Source organism: Thunnus albacares, chromosome 10, assembly GCF_914725855.1.
Source record: "Thunnus albacares chromosome 10, fThuAlb1.1, whole genome shotgun sequence".
In the NCBI taxonomy this organism is placed as follows: domain Eukaryota; kingdom Metazoa; phylum Chordata; class Actinopteri; order Scombriformes; family Scombridae; genus Thunnus; species Thunnus albacares.
In genome coordinates, this window is record NC_058115.1 from 33,614,900 (window position 1) to 33,641,338 (window position 26,439).

The 26,439-nt window shown below is 40.1% G+C and overlaps 1 protein-coding gene across 2 annotated transcripts; it reads right to left on the minus strand.

Annotated features, from left to right (window-relative positions):
• Nucleotides 1-1,815: 1,815 nt before the first annotated feature.
• canx (calnexin) lies at nucleotides 1,816-26,439 on the minus strand. 2 transcript variants are annotated; one of them, XM_044363185.1, is made up of 15 exons: nucleotides 26,334-26,439; nucleotides 19,766-19,993; nucleotides 17,377-17,450; nucleotides 16,476-16,534; nucleotides 16,145-16,286; nucleotides 15,857-15,938; nucleotides 14,952-15,144; nucleotides 13,990-14,179; nucleotides 13,656-13,769; nucleotides 13,131-13,287; nucleotides 12,818-13,033; nucleotides 10,290-10,409; nucleotides 7,356-7,479; nucleotides 7,157-7,266; nucleotides 1,816-6,865 (listed from the first exon to the last, which is right to left on the minus strand). In XM_044363185.1, exons 2-15 carry the CDS (start codon nucleotides 19,988-19,990, stop codon nucleotides 6,809-6,811), a joined length of 1,863 nt encoding a protein of 620 aa, XP_044219120.1. In that variant the 5' UTR covers nucleotides 19,991-19,993; nucleotides 26,334-26,439; the 3' UTR covers nucleotides 1,816-6,808. The 2 variants fall into 2 exon arrangements, with proteins under 2 accessions (XP_044219120.1, XP_044219119.1); XM_044363184.1 differs by having other exon boundaries at nucleotides 1,816-6,868.

The following is a 26,439-nucleotide window of genomic DNA, read 5'->3' on the forward strand; positions in this document are numbered from 1 at the left end:
GGACTCTGTAGTGACGTCAAAGAGGGCACGGAAAATAAACCAACAGTAGTGGAAGAAGTATTCAGATCATTTACTACAGAAGAAATACCAAATATACAAGTAAAAGTCCTGATTGAAATATCCTACAACAGTAAAAGTACATAAGTATTATGAGCTTGATGTAGTTAAAGTATCGCAGTAAAAGTACATAAGTATTATGAGCTTGATGTAGTTAAAGTATTGCAGTAAAAGTAGTGGTTTGGTCCCTCTGACTGATATATTATTATATATGACATCATTAGATTATTAATAGTGAAGCATCAGTGTTAGAGCAGCATGTTACTGTTGTAGCTGCTGGAGGTGGAGCTAGTTTACACTACTTTATATACAGTTAGCTAGTTTAGTCCAGTGGTTCCCAACCTAGGGGTCGGGCCCCTCCAAAGGGTCAGCAGATAAATCTGAGGGGTCGTGAGATGATTAATGGGAGAGGAAAGAAGAAAAAACAAAGTTCTGATACACAAATCTGTTTTCAGTTTTTGGACTTTTTCTCTAATCTTTGATTTTTGCTGAAATATTGGATCATTTGAACATTTATTGAAATGAAAGCATGTGAGAAGTTTAGAGGGAAAAATCACTATTTGGTGGAGCTGTTAACAACTCATAGACATGTGAAATGTGACCCCGACTACACACTGCTTTTTGTAAGACGTCAAAAGACAAAAAGGTTGGAAACCACTGGTTTCATCTTTAACAATGTGTTGTATTTTAAAAGCTTGTTATATTATCCATTGTGTCAAATCTTCATCTGAAAAGTAACTAAAGCTGTCAAATAAATGTAGTGGAGTAGAAAGTACAATATTTCCCTCTGAAATGTAGAAATACTCAAGTAAAGTACAAGTACCTCTAAACTGTAAGTACAGTAGTTGAGTAAATATAATTAGTTACTTTCCATCACTGCTGTTTGGTTCTGGATGTGAAGTTCATTTTATTTATATAACTCAGTATTACAAATCACAAACTTGCCTCAGAGGACGAGAGGAACAATAAAACATTTGGAGAAGCAAAAACATACCAGAAAACCAAAACTATTATCCACAGATAAAGTGAAATAAAAGTTGTTTTTAATAACATATTTCTTTTGTGAACTTTTGCAACGAGTAAAAAACACAAGAAATAAAACATCTGACATGTATCAAACTTATCAGACAACCTCAACATTGTTAAACTTGTGTGTTGGTGCAACATTACAATGACTTCTTATCATCAAACATAATAAAACGTACTGTGACTGTTTTCTATACGTCGTCTAAAATATGACTTTGTTGAATCATTATTAGTGGTATCAAAAAGAAACAACTACTTTTGCCAGAAATAGACAATTTAATATATATAATCCCCTTAAATATGTGACACATGTACATTTTATCATAATTAAAAAAATGCACTTTTACCAATTTGATACTTATTTTACATAATTACAATTTCTTCTTTTAAATTTTATCCTTTAAATCCGTCAGTATGTGATAAATACAGAAAATCTTTGAATCTTGATTCTTCAGCTGACTGGTTGAAAATGTTTTTAGGGAAAATTACAGAGTGAGACAAACTCTCAGAGGCGTGCGTTAAAATCTTTGTTCCTTTAAATCCTTTAAAATGAGACGACATCAAGTTTTACTGTTGAAAACTTCCATCACGAACACGCCTCCAGCTCTGTGATTCTCCTGCCACTAATTCTTTGAAAACCACTGAATCCTCCTTTAAAGATTTTAAAATGTTGGTTCATGTGATCAGTGTGAATCAGACACATTAATAAAAAAAAAACACTCCGCAGCGTCGTTTAGTTTCCATTTGGCCTTTTTTTTTTATTCATCAAAACACACATACGTATCTCAGGCTCCATCATCACAGTATTTCTAGTCAAAGTCGGACCTTCCTGTGGTGTCAGCAGGTCCATCTCTACATCGTGTGTACATCAGAGGCAGGCTGGGCCAACAGTTTTAGTTCAAACACAAAAAAAAAGTCAACAAAAAAAAAAATATATAGCAAAGAGTTACAGAGTCATGTAAAGTTTCACCAGCAGATACAGTGTTGAGTCTACAGTCTGTTAACCTAGGCAGCTTCAGCCGGACACGACCAGAAGAAGACAAAGAATCTGAGACTAAAAAAAAAAAAAAAAAAAAAGGAAGGAGAGGATACAGATTGTAGCTGGAACAAACATCCTCAGAGGGAATGAAACGCCGTCGCCGTTGGAGACGACTCGTCCTGAAAAACCCGACAAACTGAAGCGTCACATTCAGACGCTCCAGCTGTACGACGACAGCAGAGCAAGAAAACAAGAGACTAAAAGCAACGTAGAGCTTAAAGCCAAAACTTAACTAGCTCGTGTTTATTCTAAGAAGAACAGGAGGAGGGAACAAAAAAAAAAAAAAAAAAAGGTTAAAGGTCACCTGACATGGAAGCGGGGGACCTCCGGTTCACCACGAGGCCCAAAAACTCACCAACAACCAGAGAGACAAACACCCATAACATCTCTGATCAGCTCTGGCTGCCCCCCCCCCCCCCCCCCACCTCCCCTCCCCTCCGTCCACTGATTACTGGTCAAAACCCGTCAGCCAATCACTGCAGAGCTTGCTCATCATTGGTGGAATGAGTCACAGACTTTTGACAGCACAGTTTTAGTGTTTAACTGTCTGAAAACTGAATAATGACACAAAAAAAAAGGACAAAAGCAGGAAGACAGCTGCTCTACAGTAGTTATTGTTCTTTTTTAATCAGATGCACCAAACCAGTTTTATTTCAGATTTTTAAAAATTCTCCCAAAACTGGACACGGACACCACAGAACCAGGAAGTATTCAGATATTCTGATGGTTTCCCTCCAAAGGTTTTATTACATGAAATAATTCCATGATGAATTAAAAAAAAAAAAAAAAAAAAAAAAAAAAAAACACACACTAGTGAGGCTAACAGTGGACATTTTATCCTGATGGTGGCGCCGGAGGAAAGGTCAGAGGTCACCAGGAAGAGGGTTCTTGATGAAACTGAATGATAGTTGTTGAGCTGTTTAAGTGTTGGACGGACACACGGACTGTTCACGTTCACGTTCTCCTCCCGTGTTACTGAAACCTGTCAGAGACTTTATGGACATTTTCTGTTTCTTTAGGTGTGAAAGGTCATAGAGGTCATGTGACCAACAGCAGCAGCAGCAGACGACAACAAAACTAATTTAAATTATAAATCCTTAAAACGACAGTTCTGGTTGACTGTAGCGACACCCGTGGTTACCGGCGGCAACACAAGACATCAGTTTGACCTTTGCTTTGTTTCCTTGTCGTTACGCGACACGTTCGCACTAATTACATTTAACTTCTAATGAAAACGAACATATAAAAGGTTACTGATGAGTAAATACATGTAAGAGCTTCAGCAGAATGATTGGTGGCGATAAAGGGGATCAAAATTGTGTTTGATATGATGAAAATCTTCAGGATTATAACTTTAACTCAAGGGTCCACTTACTCGCTTTTTACTTTAGTTAAGATGATTTTATTGAGCTAATACTCCTCAGGTCAAGAATGAACTCTGACGCTCAAGTGCCGTCTCTTTTAAACATGGGGCTAAACTCGGTGAAGGTTTGGCAGAGGTTGGTTGAAGGTTTGGCGGAGGTTTGGCGAGGTGTGAGCGGTGCAGCAGGTGGACGGGTGTGAGATTAAGCGCCTGAGTTTTTTCCCTTAGTGCCTTTTTCTTTTCATATGGGGTTAATGAAAGAGGGACTGGGTGTCCGTCCACCTGCTGACTGTTCAGTTTCAGTCCAAACAAACAAACAAACAAACAGGACAGCAGATCATTTTACTGATGAAAGTGAAGGAAAAAAGGCTGCAAAAATTAGCCGATGGACAGAAAATGAAAAGCTTCCGGCATCTTAAGATGTGGCGGCACATCTGATGTTTTGGGGGAAACGGTGATTTTGACACATTTTATAAACCGAACGACAAACAGATTAACGAGGAGACGAAGTGTCACAGCTGCAGCGTGCAAACATTCAACCTGAGGAGAAGCACGACAACAAGCAGCAAACGAAAGGAAAAGAAGAAGAAGAAGAAGAGACAGTCTGCAACGTTTTGACCTTCAAAGTCTTCGTCTGGCAAACTAACAAACATTTTTTGGCTGATGAGGAATTTGAAGGTCAAAATGTTACCTCGTCTAAATCTGCTGAGCTTGTGATAGTCGGTGTGTTTCTGCATGAATAAACTGTGGTTTCTTTATTAAACATCATAATTCTGAAACTGAAGCGAGGGAGTATCTGCCTGGGAGGCCGAACTCAGGGCCAAAAACTCAGCTGATTAATGTCTGATAATTATTTATTATGAAGGTTGGTCCACGTCAGCGTTAGGAGAATCTACCCGCTGAAATGATCTGCTGTCAAGAAAAGAAGCTGCTGAATGTAGAGAAACGTTGTTGGACTGAAATCAACAATATTCACAAAAATGTTTGTTTGCCTTCGGCTGCTGCGACGCTGACTCGACAGCTTTTATTGACAAGGACTGGTGGGCGGAGCCGGGACCGGTCTGACCACGACGCCAAGTAACAAAACACCTGTCAAACAAAAACAACTGTCTGACCTGAACCTGAACACACCACAAGAAAAACACACGTCTCAAAGTTTAGAGGAGAAAATGTAAACTACGTTTATAGAAGAGCTGCAACGATTAGTCGATTAATCGATAATCGATTGTTTTGAGTCATTTTTTAAGAAAAAGAAAATGTCCAAATTCTCTGGTTCCAGCTTGTTAAATGTGGATATTTCCTGGTTTCTTTAGTCTCTGTGACAGTAAACTGAAGATCTTTGGATTGTGGACTGAACAAGACATTTGAGGACGTCGTCTTGGGTTTTTTTGAACATTTTCTGACATTTTGTGGACTAAACAACTAAACAATAATGAAAATAATCATTCGTTACAGTTAAATCGAGCTCTACTTTCACTCTCTATGGCTGCATACCAGCTGTACCTACTGATTTTGGCTGAAATGTAGCATGTAAAATGCAACTAGTTCACACTCCAGTGACATAGCAGGTGGCAGTAATGCACTTCAACGCTTGTTGCCGCCCGACATAAAAACAGGAAGAAGAAGAAGAAGAATCTGTGAAACCAGAAACCAGCTAAGCCTGCCTAGCATACTGCTAATCGAATCGATATTACAGTTTCATACTGCATAGTGCTACGAACAGCAGCTGGTTGGTTGTATGTAGTAGGTGGTTCTGAACACAGCGTATGACCCTGTAAGGCTCTGACCTCTGACCTGGTTGACCTCTGACCTTCCCCTCGCTGTCATCAGGATGTTTAAACACAGAGGAGATGCTCAGGCTACATAAACACAAACATGACTAGAAAAACAGAGAAAAGAGGGAAAAAGTCACAGACCAATAAAAAAAAGTTCACTTTTTAAATATTAGCAAGGAGGCTAACCAGTATGTTGTGTTGTTATTAATTTAAGATATTAGTAAAGTTAATTTATTTGTTACTAACAAACTATTTACTAACTTGTCTGCAGGCTAGTTTGCAGGCTAGTTGTTGGTAAGTTCATTACATTGTTTGTGGGCGTGTTAGCAACCCGTTGTTAGGCTAATTACCAACTGTTGTTTGCTAAACGATTTGTTTTTCAAGGGACAAATTAGCAAATTGCTCTTAGCTGATTAGGCTGCTAGTGGTGGGAATATTGACCTAAGTTACTTTTAGGCTAATTAGCAGGTGGTTGATGATGTAATGGCATTGTTTGTGGGCTAATTAGCAGCCTGTTGAAAGCCAAAGCAGGATGACGCTAGGCTAATGTCTGATTGTAGGCCAACTAGTGACTGTTGATAGCCAAACGACACATTAGCAAGCTATTCGTAGCCTAATTAGCAGGTAGTTTTCAGGTTATTTAGCCAGTTTTGCATGGTATGCAGGCTTGTTAGCGACCTGTCGGTAGGCTGATCAGATGGATTTATGGTTTGGCTAATTCCCCGACTGTTTGTGGGATAAGCCAGACTGCTGGCAGCTAGATGATCTGGCTGCTGATAAAATGACTGTAGCCATAACTGCATGATGATAGGCTACTGCAAACCGTTAGCCAAGAAGTGACAGTTAATTGTCAGAAGTCTAATTACAGGACTGACATGGTGAAAACTCCTGGAAGGTTTGTAGATTATAGATCAGACTGCAGGAAGGCTAACTAGCAGCCTATTTGGCCTTTTGGTTGGTCAATCACTTAGATCGTTTGTAGGATAATCCTCACCAGATTAGCTTGCTAATTAGCCCCTTGATATTCTGCTAATTAGCAGTATGTTGGTAAACCAATCAGGTTTAAAGATAGCTACTTCAGATTAGCCAATGATCTGTCAGTCAGAGACTGTTAAGCAGGTTGTTGATTAGCAGGACGCGGCAGCTTAGCTCAGGTTGGCGCTGGGTGGTGAGCGGTGGGCGGAGCGGCGGACCGGACAGGACGGTCCCGCGGGTTCGAGTCTGCTCAGGTGTTGTTAAGGAATGATGCAGGAAGTTTTAGTTAATCTCAGTTAATCTCTTTTTAAAAAAAAAAAACAACAAAATCCTTTAAATCAACTCAGTCCTGTTCATACTGGAATCATCTTCATCATCATCTTCATCATCATCATCATCAGTCGTCCACATCGGAGGTCTTGATTAGTTTCCTGTCGGCTTCGCTGCTTCCACGGGTTCCACGTTTAGGCTTCATCGCCTTGGAGTACAAGAAGAGGAGGGAGGGGGGGGGGAGGGGTATCTTGGGGGAGGGAGGGGGGGACTGTTGAGGTCATATCAGTCGATTCAGAGATATTAGTCCCTTCTGACCTTCCTGTTCCTGGGAGATCTCCGCAGAACGTCATCCTCCAACTTCTGAGACAAGATGAGAGGAGAGGAGGAAGAGGAGGATGAGGAGGAGAGGAGGAGAGGAGGAAGAGGAGGATGAGGAGGAGAGGAGGAAGAGGAGGAGGAGAAGAGAAGAGGCACAAATGTTCATGTGTTTAAAACATTTAAAGTCGTCTTGATTTAAGGCGTCTACGAGTATTTTTACTGTTCAAACGCTGCATGTTAGAGGTGTGATGATGATGATGATGATGATGAAGGTGGCAGCAGTTATTTTACTGATGTCTGATATATCAGAGCTGTGACTCGTCTCCTCACCTCGTCAGCTGTGGCCTCCTTCTCTTCTTCTTCTTCTTCCTCTTCTTCTTCTTCTTCTTCTTCATCTTCTTTCTCTGCAGGGTTTTCCTCTCCGTCGCTCTTCTCTGCAGCTGAAAGAACAGATTTAAACATCAGTCAGACCAACGGAGACGGACCGCAGGAAAAGAGACTTCACTGAAATCTAAAACATGGCAGGAACCTGGACTGCTCTTCTCGGCCTCTTCAGCCTTCTCCTCCTCCTCTTCCTCTTCCTCCTCCTTCACGTCTGGCTGAGGTTCGTCTGTCTTCTTGTACTCCGCCGCCGGCGTCGCTGCGCTCTTCTTCTGCAGAACAAAAAACAGGACGACAGTTCAGTTTCACTTCACGAAACACAGAAACATCTGTTAACGCTTCAAACTCATTAAAACTGAAACCTGAAGGGTCAAAGAAACAAAAAGTCAAACATAAAGACGACACGACGACGTTAATATCTGACAATGAGAAGTTGACTAAATGCTACTGACGCTGTATATAAAATATGATTTATTGCTTACAGACAGATTATTACAACATGTGAAGGTTCAGACTACGGCAGCGTAACGACTCTTTATAACGAGCTGCTTCATCACGTTAAAACCAGCTCGTTTTCTTATTAGAATGAGAATAAATACTCGTGTTTGCTGTTAAATTAGATACAGTCTAATATTTCAGCCCTTAAACATTTGAATGAATTGATCAGGGCGGCAACTGATGATTATCTTTATTATCGATTGATCTTTTAGTCTATAAATAACAGAAAGTGGTGAATGACTGTTTCACAAAGCTTTAAATGTAACTGAAACGTCTTGTTTTGTCCTGAAGTTATCAGTTAAATATCAGTTAAATCTTCACATTTAAGAAGATGAGAACAGAATTTTTGTATTTTTTCTTTAAAAAAAAAAAAATGACTCAAAACATTTGATTATTAAAAAATAGTTGATTGAGTAATGGATTACTCGACTAATTGTTGCAGCTACTGATCAAATCTCACACACATAATGAGATTCTGCTCTCTCACTGAGGAGCCTCGATGGTCATTTCACCCAGAATTCACAGCGTTTCCAGTTCATATCAAGGACAAAAACATTCATATAAAAACTTCTATTAAATTTATGAGACGTTATAAAATCCTGCAGCTTTCCTCCAAATACTTTACTCATTGTTGAAGTTTTGGCCCTCGGAGCCTCGCAGATAAATTAAATCATTTTTGTGATTCTGGACTGTGTTGAAATTTGTCCTGAACATCCAAATAAACCAAATAACAACAACTTACAACATGTAAACAGTCGTTGTTGAATGTTTCGCAGTAATCAAATTAATAAAAATTAAAACATTTTTTACCCGAAAGAACAAACATTTTCATTTTCTTGCAACCAAACTTTTGATTGTGTGTAGAATTAAAACATTTCATCACATCCAGACGTTATTTGCTCCACAGATCTTTATAAAAACACACTTATATTATATTCTGACTGTATATTTTCCCCCCAAAGAGGATTATTTTAATTTCCTTGAAACTTTTCTTTCATATATAAAAAATTAAAAGATGTTATATTAATCCATCATTTAAATCATATTTTTTGAAAACAGCTAGTTCTTCTTCTTCACTGGCTGTAATATAACATTCAGTGGGTTTATTTCATAGGTAGATATTTGTGTGTTTGTTGACTTCAAGGTTTTTCAGGAAGTTGCAGCTTGTAACGGTTTAGTTTGTTGATGATGTCATCTCATTTCCTTTGATCTACACATTATTTCACAAACTTTTCTGCACTAATCATCGACTAGTAGCATCGAAAACAATAAAGCAAGTCTGGGCTAATCCCACCTGAAACAGGTTTATGGCAGATTATTAACCTAGTAACCTACCGAGAAATACATCTAAGAGAGCAATTAAATTAATTTATCATTTAATCATTAAGCAGTTTGATCATGGAGCCAACTGACATAACACAGCCTGCACTGATGTTTCAGTTTGATCACATCCATGACATGAACTGGGAACCCTGGGTGAGCACTGGGAGCCCTGGGTGAGCACTGGGAGCCCTGGGTGAGCACTGGGAGCCCTGGGTGAGCACTGGGAGCCCTGGGTGAGCACTGGGAACCCTGGGTGAGCACTGGGAGCCCTGGGTGAGCACTGGGAGCCCTGGGTGAGCACTGGGAGCCCTGGGTGAGCAGTGACTGGGTGTGTTATCAGCAGGCAGACACTCTGTCTCTGCGTCTCTATCAGAGGAAGAAGCTACTATAAAGAAAACTTCATCCTTCACATCATTATGATGTGAAAAGTCTTCAAAGGGAAATGAATTCTCTCGTTATAACATGAACCTTTCTGGCTTTTTAGTGATTTAATCCACCATGATTGTAACTATTTAAATCATCAAATAAACTAATCCGTTATACGAGACTCTGTATCTCGTTAAGACAAAGATATTTTATATTCTGATGAGAAATGTGAGACGGACAGACGACGGCGCAGCAGCGAGTGTTTGACGTCTGTGTTCAGTCTCGCTGCAGGGAGCTGGGACGTCTCGTTCCTCCGTCCTCCAGCTTTCATCTCAAGGATAAAGGCGAGTGAGAGAAGCGAGTCTCTCCCTCCACACGTTACTGTCTACGCTACAGCACCACAGACACAAACACAGAACGAGCACCTTCAGCACAAAACAACAACAACCAGTTAAGGTGTGAAGCTACTCTAACAGCAGCAGCAGCAGCAGCAGTCACCGGGCCTGAGGCGGCGGCGGCAGCGGCGGCGGGGGGGTGGTTCGGGCGTCCAGCTTCGTTAAACTCTTCCTGTAAGCTGGTGAGACTCAACTGACCCTGAGCTGAGTCTGATGACCTCTGTGGACAGTCACACACACGCCACACTGTGACATCAGCTGTGACATCACGCCGTAAGAGGCTCCATGACGCCAACCGCACATGACGGTGACGTAGAGAGAAGCTACTCAATAATCTCTATGTATGTATGTGTGTGTGTGTGTGTGTGTGTGGATGTGTGTGTGTGTGTGTGTGTGTGTGCGTGCGTGCGTGCGTGCGTGTGTGTGTGTGTGTGTGTGTGTGTGGATGTGTATGTGTGTGTGTGTATGTGTGGATGTGTGTGTGTGTGTGTGTGTGTTACCTTTCCCGTGCAGCAGAAGGCGATGATGAGGACGAGCGGTAGAGCCATGGTGAGGACGTAGACGACCCAGAGCCACGGACGCTCCTCTGCAGCGTTCAGCATCTGAGTGGCCAGACCCGGCTACAAACAACATGACATAAACAAACATGTAAACAAACATATTAACACAGGAGCAGATATTATCTGTAGTTTATATTCGGCCTCCTTAAAGACGCTGAACTGACTGTAAACTGTGTAAATAAAGTTATTGAAGTATTTTAAACCTGCTGCAGACGACGATCATGTCAGAATGACTGTTAACAGTTAGAGGATTAATATGTTGAGGTGCAGAAACAGCTGCGTCTCACATCCACACTGCTGCTCGGAGCAGAATTTGGATAAAAGGTCAGAAAAATAACCAGATTTTTTGTCCAACACAAATGTTTTCTCTTCTTCTTTCTTCACGTTAATCATCTCGGGAGCAAGTTGGGAAACGCTGGACTAGCTGATGAATGCTGATGTCACAACTGAGATTTATTTTTCTGAACGTTTCCAACACATTATGAAAAGACTAATCATCTTAAACCCACGATCACGCAGCTGCAGTGATCTGAGCGTGAAGCAGCAGCAGCGTCAGTGTGAGTCTGGTGATCGGCTCTGATCATCACCGAGGAGACACTCTTATCACCACGACATCTATTTCTGTCTCACTGAGAGACGCTGCTGCTGCTGCCTCCTCTAGAGGATTACATCACCGCCGAGGCTCAAAAAACAAACACGCTCGTAAATCTCACAATGAAAAACCTGCGTTAAAAGAAAAGGAGTGTGATGAGCAGTAAAAGCAGAGCGACGCTTTTTACTGTGTTTCACAGAGACGATGTTGTTCTTTCATACCTGTAAGTCCTGTTTTATTCTGCTGTTGATGATGTGTCAACTACTTCACACTCACTTTGTCTCGGCCTCTCTTATAACAGAGATAATATAACATTTCTCATTTAAAAAAAAAAAACAAAAACTGACATGTAATTTTGACCAAAAGAAAAAAAAAAAAAAATTAAAATTGTAACTTGTTAAAATACATAGTTACAAATATATATATATATATATAAATAATGATATGTCTGACATCATTTTTAACTATATATTTTTTTAACAAGTTACAATTTTATGTATTTTTTGGTCAAAATTACACGTCAGTTTTTTTTTTTCTAAATTTAATGTCATTTTTTTTTTGGTAAAAATTAAATGAATTTGTGACTTTAGTCTAAATTCAATATGTTTTTTTGATCTTAATTAATTGGTCAGGTTATATTGACTAATGATGACAGAGGAGGATCACACTCACTTTATTTACAAGATAAAAAGGTTTTAAGCTGTCGGGCTTTCATCAGTATCACACACACACACACACAGGTGATTAGCATTAGCACCTGGTAAGATAATCAAATGCATGATAAGCAGTGAGCATCCAGAGAGAAACCAGGGCTGCAGTATGCTCTCGTCCAACTAAATTCTCATCAGTCGAATAATCTCTGTGTGTTATTTTCACAAGGAGAAAAGTGCTACATCAACAGACTTCCAGGAGTAAATCCATTATTTCCTGCAGCGAGAGGGACAGACTAACAAATTACCTTGAACTCGCCCAACCTGATGGAGCCTGCTGGGTCTAACTGTACTCAATGTTTACTGAGTCAGTGTTTCTCCTGTAATTAGAACAACAAGAACTCCCGCCAGGCCAAAAAAATATTTTTAAATGCCAAAAATAACATCAAATATCCGTTCGTTCGGAGATCGACAGCGTTTGGGAGTCTCTGAGCAGCGCTGTTCCGGTACGTGAGTCTGTCGTTGCCTGGGAAACCACCGGTCGCACGGCTCCGTTAAGGATTATGTTCGCGTAGCGAGCGGGAAAGAGCGGCAGAGAAGTGACGGTGGATGTGAGGCGGAGCAGAGGAAAAGGTTAGTAGTAAGTTGTCAGTCTGGCAGTAAATGTACAGACTACAGTGTGTCAGTTAATAAATGCTAAATGCTGGAAAAGTGAAAGAGATTAACTCCAAAGTTAGCAACTATGGGTTAGCATAACCTGAAGACGCTAAACAGAGAAACATGTGGCTGTTGAGTTCATCCATCCTCCCCGCCACTAATCGATTAGTTGAAGATTATGTACGATTTCAGTCGACCGAGATGTTCTTTGATTGATTACAGTCCTACAAGAAACCAACTCATCAATCATGTTATTTTGACAAAATCTAATATCTCAAAATTATATTATTGTTATTATCATTATTATTTCTAAATTATGTGTCATCTTTTGTTAAAATGTTATAAAATGTAATTTAAGTTTTCCTACATTTGGTCTTTTGTCTAAATTTAATCTGTCATTCTTTTGTAAAAGTTTAATTTAATCTCAATTATTTTCCTCAAAAATGTAATTTGTAATTTCTTTAGTCTAAACTGTGATGGATCATTTCTTCTGCCTTCACTGAGTCAACCAGCTGCTCTTCCTCCTCCTCCTCAGTACCTTCATCACCTGCATCCAGGTAATAACCCACCTCAGCGGCGCCCTCTGCTGCCTTCTTCAGCCCCCAGCCGTCGTTGGCCCAGCGGTCGGCGGTGTTGCGGTCGTTGGTGATGAAGAAGTTGTCGAAGAAGATGTCGGAGGTCATGGACCAGAGCTCGAGTCCCACGGCGCTGAAGGCGCTCATCCTGAACGGGTGCAGGTCCTCGAAGAACGCAGGGTTGGCGATCTTCCTCGGCTTCCAGACGCCCTGTGAACACAAAGAGCATCACGCTGACTCGTCTGATTCGCCGCTGAGAGGCGGGACGCCACATCGGCCGATCCGAACCCGTGAGCCTGAACGTTACCTGGTAGTTGGGGTTGTCGATCATGGGCGCCTTCCACTTGCCCTTGTAGTTGGGGTTGTCGATCATCGGACGTTTCCAGGCTCCACAGCCGGGGGCGGTCTCACAGGCGGGGTTAGGGATCTGAGGAGCTTCCCATTCGCCGTCCATGTCCTCGTCCCTGACAGACAGGAAGTACAGACAGACGGTTATCAGCCGGGTTACTACTGAAGTTTTATTTATAAGCGAATCAGCCGATAAAGCAGATAACAAAACATGATACGAAAAACAAATGACAATAAAAACTGTATAATTAAACCTTCCTTTTATCATTTATTGATTTATTTTTTAATCAAATGTATTAATTAATATTGTTATTTGGGAATTCAGTTACTGTAAAGTAGTTTCATCTTTTTTATTTTGAGAAATAACTTATAAAATGGGATTATGACAAATAAATAAAAGAGTATTAAAAGACAATCTGCTGATCAGCGTCTTCAGGCTTTGAAGTGACGGAGGTTGACATGTTGAGTTGCCGTGGTAACTCACCAGTCTTCAGGTTTGACGGCGTCGGGGTCTCCGATGTACTCGGGCTCGTCGTCCAGCCAACCGTCTGGTTTCACGGCGTCTTCATCAGCGATCTGAGCGGGAGCATCCTCATCCCTGCACGCACGCGCACACACACACACACACACACGCACACACACACACACGTTTGGACAGTTATTAAAATGTTACACAAACACTCATAACTGCATCACATTCTGTAAACCAAACACTTCCTGTTTCTCATGAAGTCATCTTTAATTCAAATCAGCTGATGAAGCTGCAGGTTAAAGATGTCTAGACTCTGTCTCCATGGTAACAGGCGTTGTGTACTGACCAGTCCTCGGGCTTGACGGCGGCGGGGTCCTGGATCTTTGGCCTCTCGTCCCAGTCCTCAGGCTTCTGGTCGTCGGGGTCCTCGATCTCGGCGGGGGGGTTGACAGGGGGGGTCATGTCTGTCAGCAGGCTGCCGCTGTTCACCACCGTCTGATCCACCAGCACCTCGAAGGTGTTGTCAGGGTTCACCACTGGGGGGCGACGCAGAGGGGGGTCACATATACACACCTGGACTGTCAGTCTGTGTACAGGTGTATGTGTGTGTGTGTGTGTGTGTGTGTGTGTGTGTGTCTTACCCAGTGTGTACAGGTGTGTGTGTGTCTTACAGAGTGTGTACAAGTGTGTGTGTGTGTGTGTCTTACAGAGTGTGTACAAGTGTGTGTGTGTGTGTCTTACAGAGTGTGTGTCTTACAGAGTGTGTACAGGTGTGTATGTGTGTGTGTGTGTGTGTGTGTGTGTGTCTTACCCAGTGTGTACAGGTGTGTGTGTGTCTTACAGAGTGTGTACAAGTGTGTATGTGTGTGTGTGTCTTACAGAGTGTGTACAGGTGTGTGGGTGTTCTTACCCAGTGTGTACAAGTGTGTGTGTGTCTTACAGAGTGTGTGTGTGTGTGTGTCTTACAGAGTGTGTACAAGTGTGTGTGTGTGTGTGTGTGTGTGTCTTACAGAGTGTGTACAAGTGTGTGTGTGTGTGTGTGTGTGTGTCTTACAGAGTGTGTACAAGTGTGTGTGTGTGTGTGTGTGTCTTACAGAGTGTGTACAGGTGTGTGTGTGTGTGTGTCTTACCCAGTGTGTACAGGTGTGTGTGTGTGTGTATGTGTGTCTTACCCAGTGTGTACAGGTGTGTGTGTGTGTGTATGTGTGTCTTACCCAGTGTGTACAGGTGTGTGTGTGTGTGTCTTACCCAGTGTGTACAGGTGTGTGTGTGTGTGTGTGTGTGTGTGTGTGTGTGTGTGTGTCTTACCCAGCGTGTACAGATGTGTCTTCTTGTCAGTGTAGTACGTCCTCAGGTCGGCGTCGGGTTTCTTGGCGTGTTTCTCTTCGTATTCTCCTGTTTTGGGGTTCTGGTGTCTGAAGATGAAGTGCAGTTTGTACTCTTCTCCACATTTGTCTGGTCCGAACATGATGGTGTACGGAGTTTTATCCACAAACTGGTCCTGCACAATAAACACACACAGTTCAGCTACATTAAACCAAGTAAAAGACTTTTCTAATCCTGCTACAAACTAATATACGGTCAATTCAATTCTTTCCTCTTGATAAGACTCAGTGTCTCTGAGGAGTCTCATTGGCTTCAGCTGAACTTTGTGTCATTTTGTGGAAAACAGGAAGTGGATTCTGTTCTAATATTTTACAGTGAACGGAAACTTTTCCAGACTGTGGAGCTCAAAGTCCAGTATGAAGAAGAGGAGGAGGATCACTGCCACCGAGAACCTTCCTCACATTCCAACTGCAGTCTACACACTAATGTTAACAGTCACTATAATTCATCAGACTGTGCTGCTGATGGACAATCAATAAAACTACATGTGATGATGATCAATACACATGAAACACAACATATTTAAAGTTTTTGTATATAAATCTTTACTTTCTCTTTGTTTTGGCAGCAGTGTTGAAAAACTGAAATATGTGTCAGTGCACAACCTCATTGTGTCAGTTAGCTGTTGTCATGGCAACTCAACAGTCAAGTGAATATTTTATTGTGTATAACCACTAAATGTTTAGGAATACAAAGTAAGTTTAGGGTCATTTACAGCTTTAGTCAAGTCATCACAATGTGACAGCAACCTGTAGACGTGTGTGTGTGTGTGTGTGTGTGTGTGTGTGTGTGTGTGTGTGTGTGTGTGTGTGTGAGATCAGACTCACCAGGTCGAGGTCGGGAGTCTGAGTCAGCAGTTTGACGTAGGCGCCGCCACAGTCGATACCTGACTGGAAGTTCACTTCGTACCTGAAGACAGAACGATGAGGATGATGAAGATGAAGAAGAAGCTCGACAGATAAACACAGTGCAGGTTGATCTTCTGCAGTTTTAAGTAAGTGTTGCATGTTTGTGTGTTTAGTGTGTGTTTGTTTAGTGTGTGTGTGTGTGTTTAGTGTGTTTGTTTAGTGTGTGTTTGTTTAGTGTGTGTGTGTTTAGTGTGTGTGTTTACTTACTGGATGATGAGCGGTTTGGTGTCAAAGGTGAAAGGTCGCAGCATCTGACCGGAGATGGCGTGATGTTTAGCTCTGGACTTCAGAACGAGACCTTTATCACCGGGCAGCTTACTGTCCTTCATCTCTTCCACCTCCCATTTACCTGTCAACAAACAAACAAACATCATTTACCCGTCGTCAACAATAAACAACATCATGCTCATGTGCAGACGGGAGGGTTTATCCTCGGTACGGTGGCCTCTGTAGGACATCAGCTGAACTGTCTGCTTACAGTCAGCATGTATACTGTAGACATGAACATACATGTTCTAACAGACGCTTCTGTACGTACCGTCATACTTGGCAATCTCTTCATCAGCGTCGTCCTTCTTGGCGCTCGACATCACCCACCTGAAACCAACAGGTGGATCATTTAGTCAGAAACACACCTGGACAAAGACTCCTCAGCGTCTGGCTCACAGGTTAGGTTAACATTTATTAAAGTCAGTTTTCCTCCCAAATGTGTGGGAGAGTGAAAACAGCCAACAAAACCCTAAAAAAAATATTTTTTTCAGTAGACATCTTGATAAATTAACCTCATATTTGAAATCTTAACAGTTCATTTCTCTCTACATGTGCTGACTTACGGAGCCTTGAGGGTGTGATGGAGAATAAAACAAACAGTTGATGCTGTTGACTCAGCATTAGCTTGTTATCTTCATGCTATCAGTGTTGCGTGAACCCTTCACACTGTCACTACGGATCACTGGTGTTTATTTTGATCTTGGACTTCTGCTGTTGTTAAAAGCTGAAGCATAAACACAGCTCAGTTTTATCTGTGGGATCTTATAAATGTAGTGTTTTACAGGATATGTTTTATGGGTTATTTCACTGTAAAAAAAAAAAACTTTGATGATGCTGCAGATTTTTTCATCCGGTTTATAAACACTGAGCTGATATTAAATCATGAGCACAGATTTGTTTTTATTTTCTCTACATCGTCTCCTTACTGTCATTTTAACAGACGGAGAACAAAAATAAAACAGCTGTGAGGTCGGCTGCTGGTTGGTTTGAAATGCATGATGGGATACTTGACACCAGCTCCCAGAGAGTCCTGGTAAAACCTGGAGTATTATGGAGCGTTTGTGCCTACATGTGGTACTATATACTCAAGCTGTGACTGATGATTTAGCGAGAAACAAACACAGGAGAGAGACTGAGAAAGGTCTCTTGTCTGAGTAACATGTGCTCACCCTTCAAGTGTCCCCCTGTCGAAACTCTCGGCGAAGAAATGTTCCCCCATCGGCTCTGGAGCCTTGTAGGTCACCTGGACACAGAGACGGAGAGAGAACACAGTCAGAGACAGAACAAACATTTACTTGTTTGTGCAGATTAAACTGCTGCTGCTGATGAAGCTGAATCAGCTTTATACGCAGATGCACCACAAGAGATTATTTATCATCCTTGTTGTTTTCTTTATATGCAAATAGATTAAAAGAAGTTCCTAATTAACTTCCACGCTGAATCTGCAAACACAGATGCAGGTGGCAGGTGTGTATATGTGTCTTGTTCCTCGAGCTTATGCACAAATAAATAAAACAACTAAACTCTGCTTCTGTTACCCCCGACGGTCTTTATTCATCTCTTCACAGTGGACACATCGTTACAGAAAACATTTCAGGTGTGTCATTTGTAGTCAAACTGGTGTTTACTGGTAATAAGCAGACTTCAGTGATCAGACTATAATGATAGAGAACACAGCACAGTCAGCACAAACAGGTCAGATCTATTCTCTCCAAACCCATTATTCCCAGTTTAGAAACTTCTACTGGATTCTAACCTTCACGTCGACTTTTAAATGACTGTGTGGACACGCTGCGGATGTTACACTGACGGCACATTTGAAGGAGATCTTTTAATATCCAGGATGAACAGGAGGAATGACTCTTTCACCTGTCTGCTGCTGCTCACTTCAGGCAGAAAGCATATTAATATAGTTGAGGATGATGAGGCACATTCCTCTTTTCTGTCTACAATCTGAATCATAAATAAAAACCATCAAACTAATTAAAGCTGTAAGCAGTGTTGGTCGGGACCTCGCTCTCTGGTCCGTCATGATCAGATCATTTTGCTTTTTAAAAATGAGAGATATTTCTTACAAGTGTGGTGTGCTTTTATTTTGAAAGTTTGATTGACATGTGTACTGTCAGGTGTATAGAGACAATAAGTAACTGCAGCTGGACACAGAAAAATACTCATATATTTGAATGGAGAGTGTGAGCGAACCCACACCTTTTTGAACATTTACTGCTTCCACATAGTTTTAGATACAAACTTCATTTGAACTTTAAATGAGTCACGAGACTTTGACCTACAAATCTTGAATTTACATGAGTTTTCTATCTTTTATTGTTTTTGAGATATTAGAGTGTGAGTTTTAAAGTCTTTTCTTGCTCCTCCTGTGATTTTATAATGAGTGTGTATTGCGGAATGTTTCACAGCACTGAGGGAGTGACATCACCAGGAGCAGTTGGAGAGGAGGATTTTAGAGTACGCTTCTTGTGAAATATCCTCATAAATCCCATGACTTTGGACAAATCTTACATTAAAAATCATATTTTAGTAGGAAATTTCGTGGCAAATCCATTGATGCAGGTTTGAAAGTGGTCAGACTTATAGTTTAGACGTCAGAAGCTTCTGTTTGACACAAAGTTCATGCCCATAGATTGTCTCCCCATTGTTTTACATTGTAAGGCGTGATGTGGCACTGCAACTTTCAGGACTTATTAAATACAAACCGTTCGAGTTATTACAAAGTTTTTAACAGCTTTTTTTCAGCATAGTGTCATAAGTCACCTATTAAAGTTTGAAGCCGATACCATTAACGTCCACGGAGGAAGTAGCATTCGTTCGGGGACCAAAATTGGGGAAAAGTCTTATTTTGAAAGGCTGATTGCGGACTTCCTGTTGGATTTAGGTCAGGGGTGTCAGTGTATGATTTGTAGGTCTTGATGAGACGAATAATTGAGTTTTGGTTTGATCTCTCTACGACATTCCTACCAGCCGTGGTGGCCATTTTGTTACATAGGTGGTGCTAGAGAGCACATTTTGGCACTTTGGGGGTTAATTTTTTTTACATTTTATCAAATTTTTCACCAGACCTGATGTGCGTGCAAAATTTGGTGAGTTTTTGAGCATGTTTAAGGGGTCAAATTAAGGGTTTAAGTGGCATAATAATAAAGAAAGAAAGAAACAAACAAACAAACAAAAAACAATAGTGTCCTCGCCCTCAGGCCCTTTGGGCTCGGTCCCTAATTATTATTTAGAATGTATTTAAGGTTTGAGTGAGTTGTGTTTAAGACTTTGTAGGTTGAGTTCTTATCAGATTTACAGTGTGAATGCAGGTCAGTGGATCAGCAGGTCAGTTCACTGCTCCCTTATCAAACTCATTTCCTGTTTCAGCTGATTAATGAGTAACACACACACAGACAGACACACACACACACACACACACACACACACTTCCTGGGAAAACTGTCACACCCTCCTCATGGACCCAATAAACCATCCAGAGAGCTCTGTTACTCATTTACATCCATACCAGCGTTCATTCATGTGCAGGTGAGTAGGTATATCTCTTACTTTAGGTGTGGGAGGAGTCTTAGGAGCAGGCGGAGCTTCGTCCTGCATGTCCAGTTCCTCCTCGTCGTCATCGACTCCGGCTACATCCAGATCCAGCTCGTCCTCCACGTCCACATCGTCACCCAGGACGTCCTCCACCAGGTCCTCGGCCTGACAGACAGGAGTCAAACTGAGGCAGAGGAGGCCCGCCGCCAGAAGAACGCTAAACCACACCCTCTGATCCATAGTCTGCAGGAGGAAGAGGAGAGCAAACGCCCGTTACAGCTGCTTCCCATTAACAATCAGCCAGCACAGGGTGGTTCAACTGGTTTTTACAAAAATCTTTACTGTAAAGCTGCAACTTCACATTATTTTCATTACAAATTAGATTTTCTTGTTATTATTATTACTTATTTATACCAAAATACAGAAAGATTAAAGGATGCAGGTTTGTTTTTGGGCTTTTGAACAGAACAGTGATCAGAACATTTATAATCAACAGATTAATCAATAATGAGAACAGATCATCAGACCAGTTCAGTTCACTGTTTGTTGTAGTTTTAAATCTCAACACCTGCAGTTCATCAAACAGGAAAGACTGGTGGGTGTTTGGTGTCGGACGTGAACCTCCGTCACTAAAAACACACTCAGCAGGTAGTTAACCTGCGTCTCCCCGGCGTCCATTCATCGCCATGGTGACCAACCGACACCCTCAGCTCCATTAAGCTTAATGAGATTACACCCCGCGGGATTACTGCAGCACCCCACGACACACACACACACACACACACACACACACACACGAGTGGAGGCTGCAGTGGCTCATTACACACCTGTGTTTACAGGTAAATATGGACTTTCAGGGCTGATGATGACGACTGATAATTGTCAGTTTGTTGTCGCCAGTAACGACATGATAATCAATAACGTTGCTCTACCAACTGTAAAACCTGTCAAGAGCAGTTTGTTTATAAAAAATAAACTCTAGTTAAGAAAAGTTGAATTTTACTGATTTTTGGACCTTTTTCTCTCACAGGCAACAACATTACAATGATTATTGCAGCGATCAATCCATTAGTCAATTGACAGAAAATCCCTACTGTTTTGATAATTGATCTTTTTAGTCATATTTTCTAAGCTAAAAATGTTCAAATTTGCTGGTTTCTGCTTCTCAAAAATGATTTAATGTTTTTTTTCTGAATCTTTGGCGTCTGAACTTTTAGAGGATAAAATGTTTACAGATGAGTTTTAGGGGTGAAACTAACTAATATTTCATTATTGATTCATCTGCCTGTTGTTTCCTCGATTAATCTTTTGGTCCATTAATGTCAGAAAATGTTCATTCCAATACTTAAAAGGTGAAATCTAGTTTTGCAGTTCAACTCAAGATATTCGGTTTATGATGATATAATACAGAGATGCAGAAAATCCTCAAAAACATGAAGAAACATCGACTGATCAGCTCAGTCGCTCCACTTCTCTAACAATATACAATATCATTTATGACATATGAAAGTATCAAACAGTCACACTCGAGAACCTGAAATTTTTTTGTATTTTTGCTGGAAAATTATTTGTTAATCATCAAAATAACTGCCATTAATTTTCTGACTATTGATCAGCTAATGACTTGAGCTGTGAAGTCGTCTGCCTGCAGCCTCTCACGTAGCAGACCGCCAGGCTAATCAGATTAACCTGCAGCAGGATTAGCATGCTGGCTAACAGCCTGGCAGTACGACCACCGGCGCTAGCCGTTAGCTGTTAGCTTAGCATCAGAGCCGCCTGGCCGGCGCCCACATGGTGTTTGAAGGAATTAACTGCAGACACAGTTTTCCTTCAACAACATGCACAAGCACATTTTATTTCTATAGCACATAACGCAAAGAGTCAGAACATTTACAATCATACAATAAAAAAAGATGAAAATACAATAAAATAGGATAAAGTTGAATTAAAATATGATAAAATAGGTGTTAGGAGAAAGCTTTAAGTGTGAGTCTCTCTAACTCTATGACAGCAAAAGGAAACTAGTTTGGTACTTTATTTGAAATTTTTTGAAATTTTGTATGTTGATATTCTATTCTGGGCTGTTTTGACTTAAATTCTCAGTAATGAATGAATAAATCAGTCTGTGAGGATAAAGTGTCGTCATTTCTTTTTGAATGTTCAAAAATAAAAATGAAATTTTCAACTCATCGATCTCCTGAGTGTGAAGAGTATTTATTTATTTATTTATGGTATTAAACAACAGGATGAAAGAAAACTTGACATCCAGATAATAAGAACATCTACAGACTGGAAGGAGGAATAAGACAGCGAGCCGTAAACTCAAAACCTCTCAGTGATGCATCGCCGCTGCAGCTTCCTGCTGCCTGAGGTAATAAGCTTTTAGAAGGTCTGTGATTGGCTGCGTGAAACGACAGGCTCCTGCTAATCAGTCCAGTGAAACCAGCTGAAGTTGCTGTTATACATCCAGACTGACAGCAGCATCGGGCCTGGAGTCGCTCCGCAGCCTGTTAATCTGATATTAGGACCCGCTGAGCCTGCAGGACATCTGCTGCTCTGATTCACTCTCTGATATCTCTACTGGTCTCTACTGGTTTCTAACTGGGTTTCAGAAAAAAAAAAGCAGAAAAAGCTTTTGGAGGAATAACTTAACTGAATGAAATCTGCATCACTGAGGGCGGAAAACTGTCTAAAAGCAAATGATTTCCTGACCCGAATCATGTTTTAATCTTTATAATTTACTTTACAGCCATAAAAATAATCAAATATCACCATAGCTGCTTCTACAAGATATTCACATAAAAAAGTTGGAGAAACCACAATGAGATCAATGTCATGAATAATCTGATTAAGAAGGAAATTCTAGTGAGAAGCTTCCTGCATTAAACAGTGAAATCAGCCTTTAACAGAGCAGCCGGCAGGTTACTGTTTAAACACAGAAACAACAATCAGCTTCTCTTCCTGTGTGAAGAATATAAAAACACTGAATAACTGATCCGTCACTCATTTGAACTACAGACTCACATCAGCTCCTGCATTTATTGCTCAACCGTCTGTTAATATATCTCCAACGATGTGTTGAAATATTCACCTTTCCTCATGCTTTTATGCTCTGCAGAGTTTAGAGAACTGTAGAGCTGCAACTAATGATTATTTTCATTTCCTGTCGATTATTTTCTGGATTATAAAAAGTCAGAAATGAGTGAAATTTGCCCGTTTTGTCTAAAACTAAAAAGATATTCAGTTTCAGACATCTTTTCTGTGTTGTTGCAGCTCTACCTGCAACAAACAATCAGGACACAATTCTTAATAATTACTGACATTTTTAATTGTCGTAATGTTTCAATATTCATGTTAAATGTGTTTCTGATCCTACGATGAACATTAACAGTGTCCAGGATGAAGAATTTGTCACAATGAGTAAATGTGGGGAAAATTTTCTTAAAATTAATTTTCAGCACAAAAATGATTAAATGTGGTAAAAAAAAAAACAAAAACAAAAAAAAACTTGTTGTTTCTGATTCAATAGAAACTAAAACTGCTTCATTTCAGGACAATCATGGAAACAAGTGATAAAAATGATTTGAATTTTATTAAATATATGTTTGTAAATTTTGTGGAGAAAAAACCTGCAGATCAACATTTGACGTCTTTTCTAACTGGCAGCGATGTGACTCCAGACTGGTGGATTTATTCGGGTTTAAATTCATTATTAACAACTTTACGATTAAATTTATAGTGATTATAAAAACCGTCAGTGCGCTGCCATCTAGTGTTTCTACTCTGCTGCTCACTTTGTCTCAGACACAACATTTTAATCTCAAAGCCAGTTACGGGCTGGTTTCTGTCTTACTGGTTTCAGATCAGAGCGGCGCTGGTCCGACACACGACCTGAACACCGGCCGGTCGAACCAGTCGGGCCGCTTCACCTGACAGACTGGATCCCAGCATGAGATCATAGATAGACTCGTTTTTATTAAACATAAAGCTTGTTCTCTCAGGTTTGAACTTTGGCCGAATTAACTGCAACTTATATAAAACATTAAAACACAAGATTCCAGTAAAGATTCCAGTAAAACCATCAAATATATAAAAGTGTCTGATCTTCACCGTACAGCTGATTAAATGAAGGGAAATTAATGAATTAATGACAGTAAAGCTGCTTCCAGCTTCTTTACTGTTTACAAACAAGTACAAATTAAAGACATGTTGGGTTTAAGTGTAACCTGGTTCCTCTTCATTCACCGCCAAAATATCAACATTTGTTTATTTATTTATTTATTTATTTACATCCCAGTCAGCTGTTCACTAGTCTTCCTGATGTCATTCATTTTGATCATGTAAATCAAAAGTAAAATATATTATACATATGAACATAAATACATGTACTTCCATATAAAAACAACTCATTTAATTAACTACAGCTGCTGTAATTAATTGATTAGTTGAACGACAACTATTTTGATAATCGATCGAGTCATTTTTAATAAAAGAAACATTGATTCCAGCATCTTGACTGAATATTTTCTGGTTTCTTTAGTCGTCTATATGAACATCTTCATACTGATCAACATTTATCAATATTTTCTGACATTTTAGAGACCAAACAGCTGATCAGTTTATTAGATCAGATTAATCGATAATGAAAATAATCGTTAGTTGCAGCTTTATAACAAATTAAAATAAGGTTCAGGACTAGTTTGTTATATAATCAGCAGCATGAACTCTGCAGTCAAGTGCTTGTTGCTACTCAGTCGACATACAATATGGATAAAATATAATTCCTCATTTTAATCTGTAAACTGTATAAACTATCAGACAGAATCATCTTCAATCTGTCACTCATCAGGAATCTCTTTCTGATAAATTATGTTAAATTATTCCTCTGACTGGCTGCCTTGTACAAACCAGTTTAAAGTGTTAGTTCTGGTTGTAAAAACTGATTCTTCTACATGATCTCAGAATAAAAAAATGAAGTGAAACTAAAAGCATCATTTTGAGGTCTGGGAAGCTGTGATGGACATTTGGCCTTACATCAAAAATAAAAACAAGTATTTATTGTTTCACTTTTCTTTTTCAGCCATTTAATATTATTTTCCATTTCACTGATGTGTCTTCATTCTTCATTTTGCTGTTCTGACTCCTTCAGCAAAACAAATTCCTTTGTGAATAAAGTCTGATTCAGAGACGCTGAGAGTCAGCCGTCAGAGAAACAACCAACTATTGATTTACAGTTAAAGTGGAAGCATTAAGAGGAAAAAAAGGGTCTTGATCTGCTGTCGGAGATGTTATTTAGGTGTTATAACAGAATAATCTGGTACTCACTGCCTTTAAACTTAGTATCAGATATTCAATATAAGTTTCACTTATTCACTTCAGAGTTAAAACTGTTTATTTAAACATTAAAATAATGTTCCATTTATTCTGTTTGTGTTTCTTTCATTGAACTATAGTTGTAAAGGCTGAAGCTCTCCATCTAAACAGGAAATATTCTGCCTGATTTGTGGATCTTTTTAGTGCTCGATCGATTAGTCGACTGCAGAAAATAAACCGCCAGATTAAATGATTTAGTCATTTGGTCCATAAACGACCAAAGTCCACGATGACGTCATCAAATATCTTGTTTTGACCACAACTCAAAGATCTTCAGTTTACTGTCATAGAGACTAGAGTATGAAAATATTCACATGTGAGAAGCTGGAATCAAAGAAATTTAACATTTTTCCTTAAAAATGACTCAAAACAATTAATCAGTTATAGCTGGAGATTAATTCAATAATTGGCAACTAATTGATAAATCGACTAATCGTTTCAGCTTCAACAGATTAAATTTAATCCTCAATTGTAGTCCTTTTAAATACACATCATCACAAATGTCAGTCTGACATATTTGGTATTTTTTTCAACTTTATGATCTCGACAACAGTTTTATATAAAGTTATCTGTGTTTTAACCATGTTGAACTACATAAATGTGTATTGATTGAGCATCTGGTGATTGATAGGATTGATGAATGATTCCTGACAGTTTTATTCAGTACTGACCTCTGAAACAGTCAGTCATTCTCACTGCCTTCTCATACCATTTCAACAGTTTTTTATGTCCTTTATCAGCTCGATAAATCTGATCTGATCGATCTGTGACAACCCCCACGTAACTAACACGGATATTTCAGCTAGCTGTGCTGCGATGCTGCTTACGAAACAAGTGTAGGAGCTAATTTAGCCTCAAATTCTCATTCAAAACACAACCAGAGTTTCATTCATATGAACTAAAACTGCTATATTGAAATATACGTAGCTGAATCTTTCATGTTTGACGATATTAAATGTTAGTAAAGGCCAACAGAGCAGGCTAACCAGGCTAGCTGAGTTCACCTGTGGTTAATTAGCCTTAGTTAGCCACTCAGCCCAATGCTAACAGCATGCTGGAGACACGGAGCTTCATGTTTAACGGCTAAAAACGGACGCTATCTAAATAATTAGCACACACACAGCTCAAATAGACAACCGTTAGTCAGAAAATAGAACAATTCGGCTGCGTATCCCTTTAATAAGTGACATTTATCGGTCTCTTTACTCACCTCCGGCTCTCCGATGTGACCGCCTGGGAACTGCTGAGGAGGGTCACGTGGGATTATTGGAGGGCACAAACTGCCGTTGCCTGTCGCTGATTGGCCAGGCGGAGCG

What these genes read in the sequence shown, in the direction of transcription:
- canx (XM_044363184.1), bottom strand. Translation starts at nt 19,990, where the DNA reads ATGGATCAGAGGGTGTGGTTTAGCGTTCTTCTGGCGGCGGGCCTCCTC. An exon ending in AGAGATTGCCAAGTATGACG is followed by an intron (nt 16,287 to 16,475) that starts GTACGTACAGAA and finishes GTTTGTTGACAG; the next exon opens with GTAAATGGGAGGTGGAAGAG. An exon ending in AGACTCCCGACCTCGACCTG is followed by an intron (nt 15,145 to 15,856) that starts GTGAGTCTGATC and finishes TTTATTGTGCAG; the next exon opens with GACCAGTTTGTGGATAAAAC.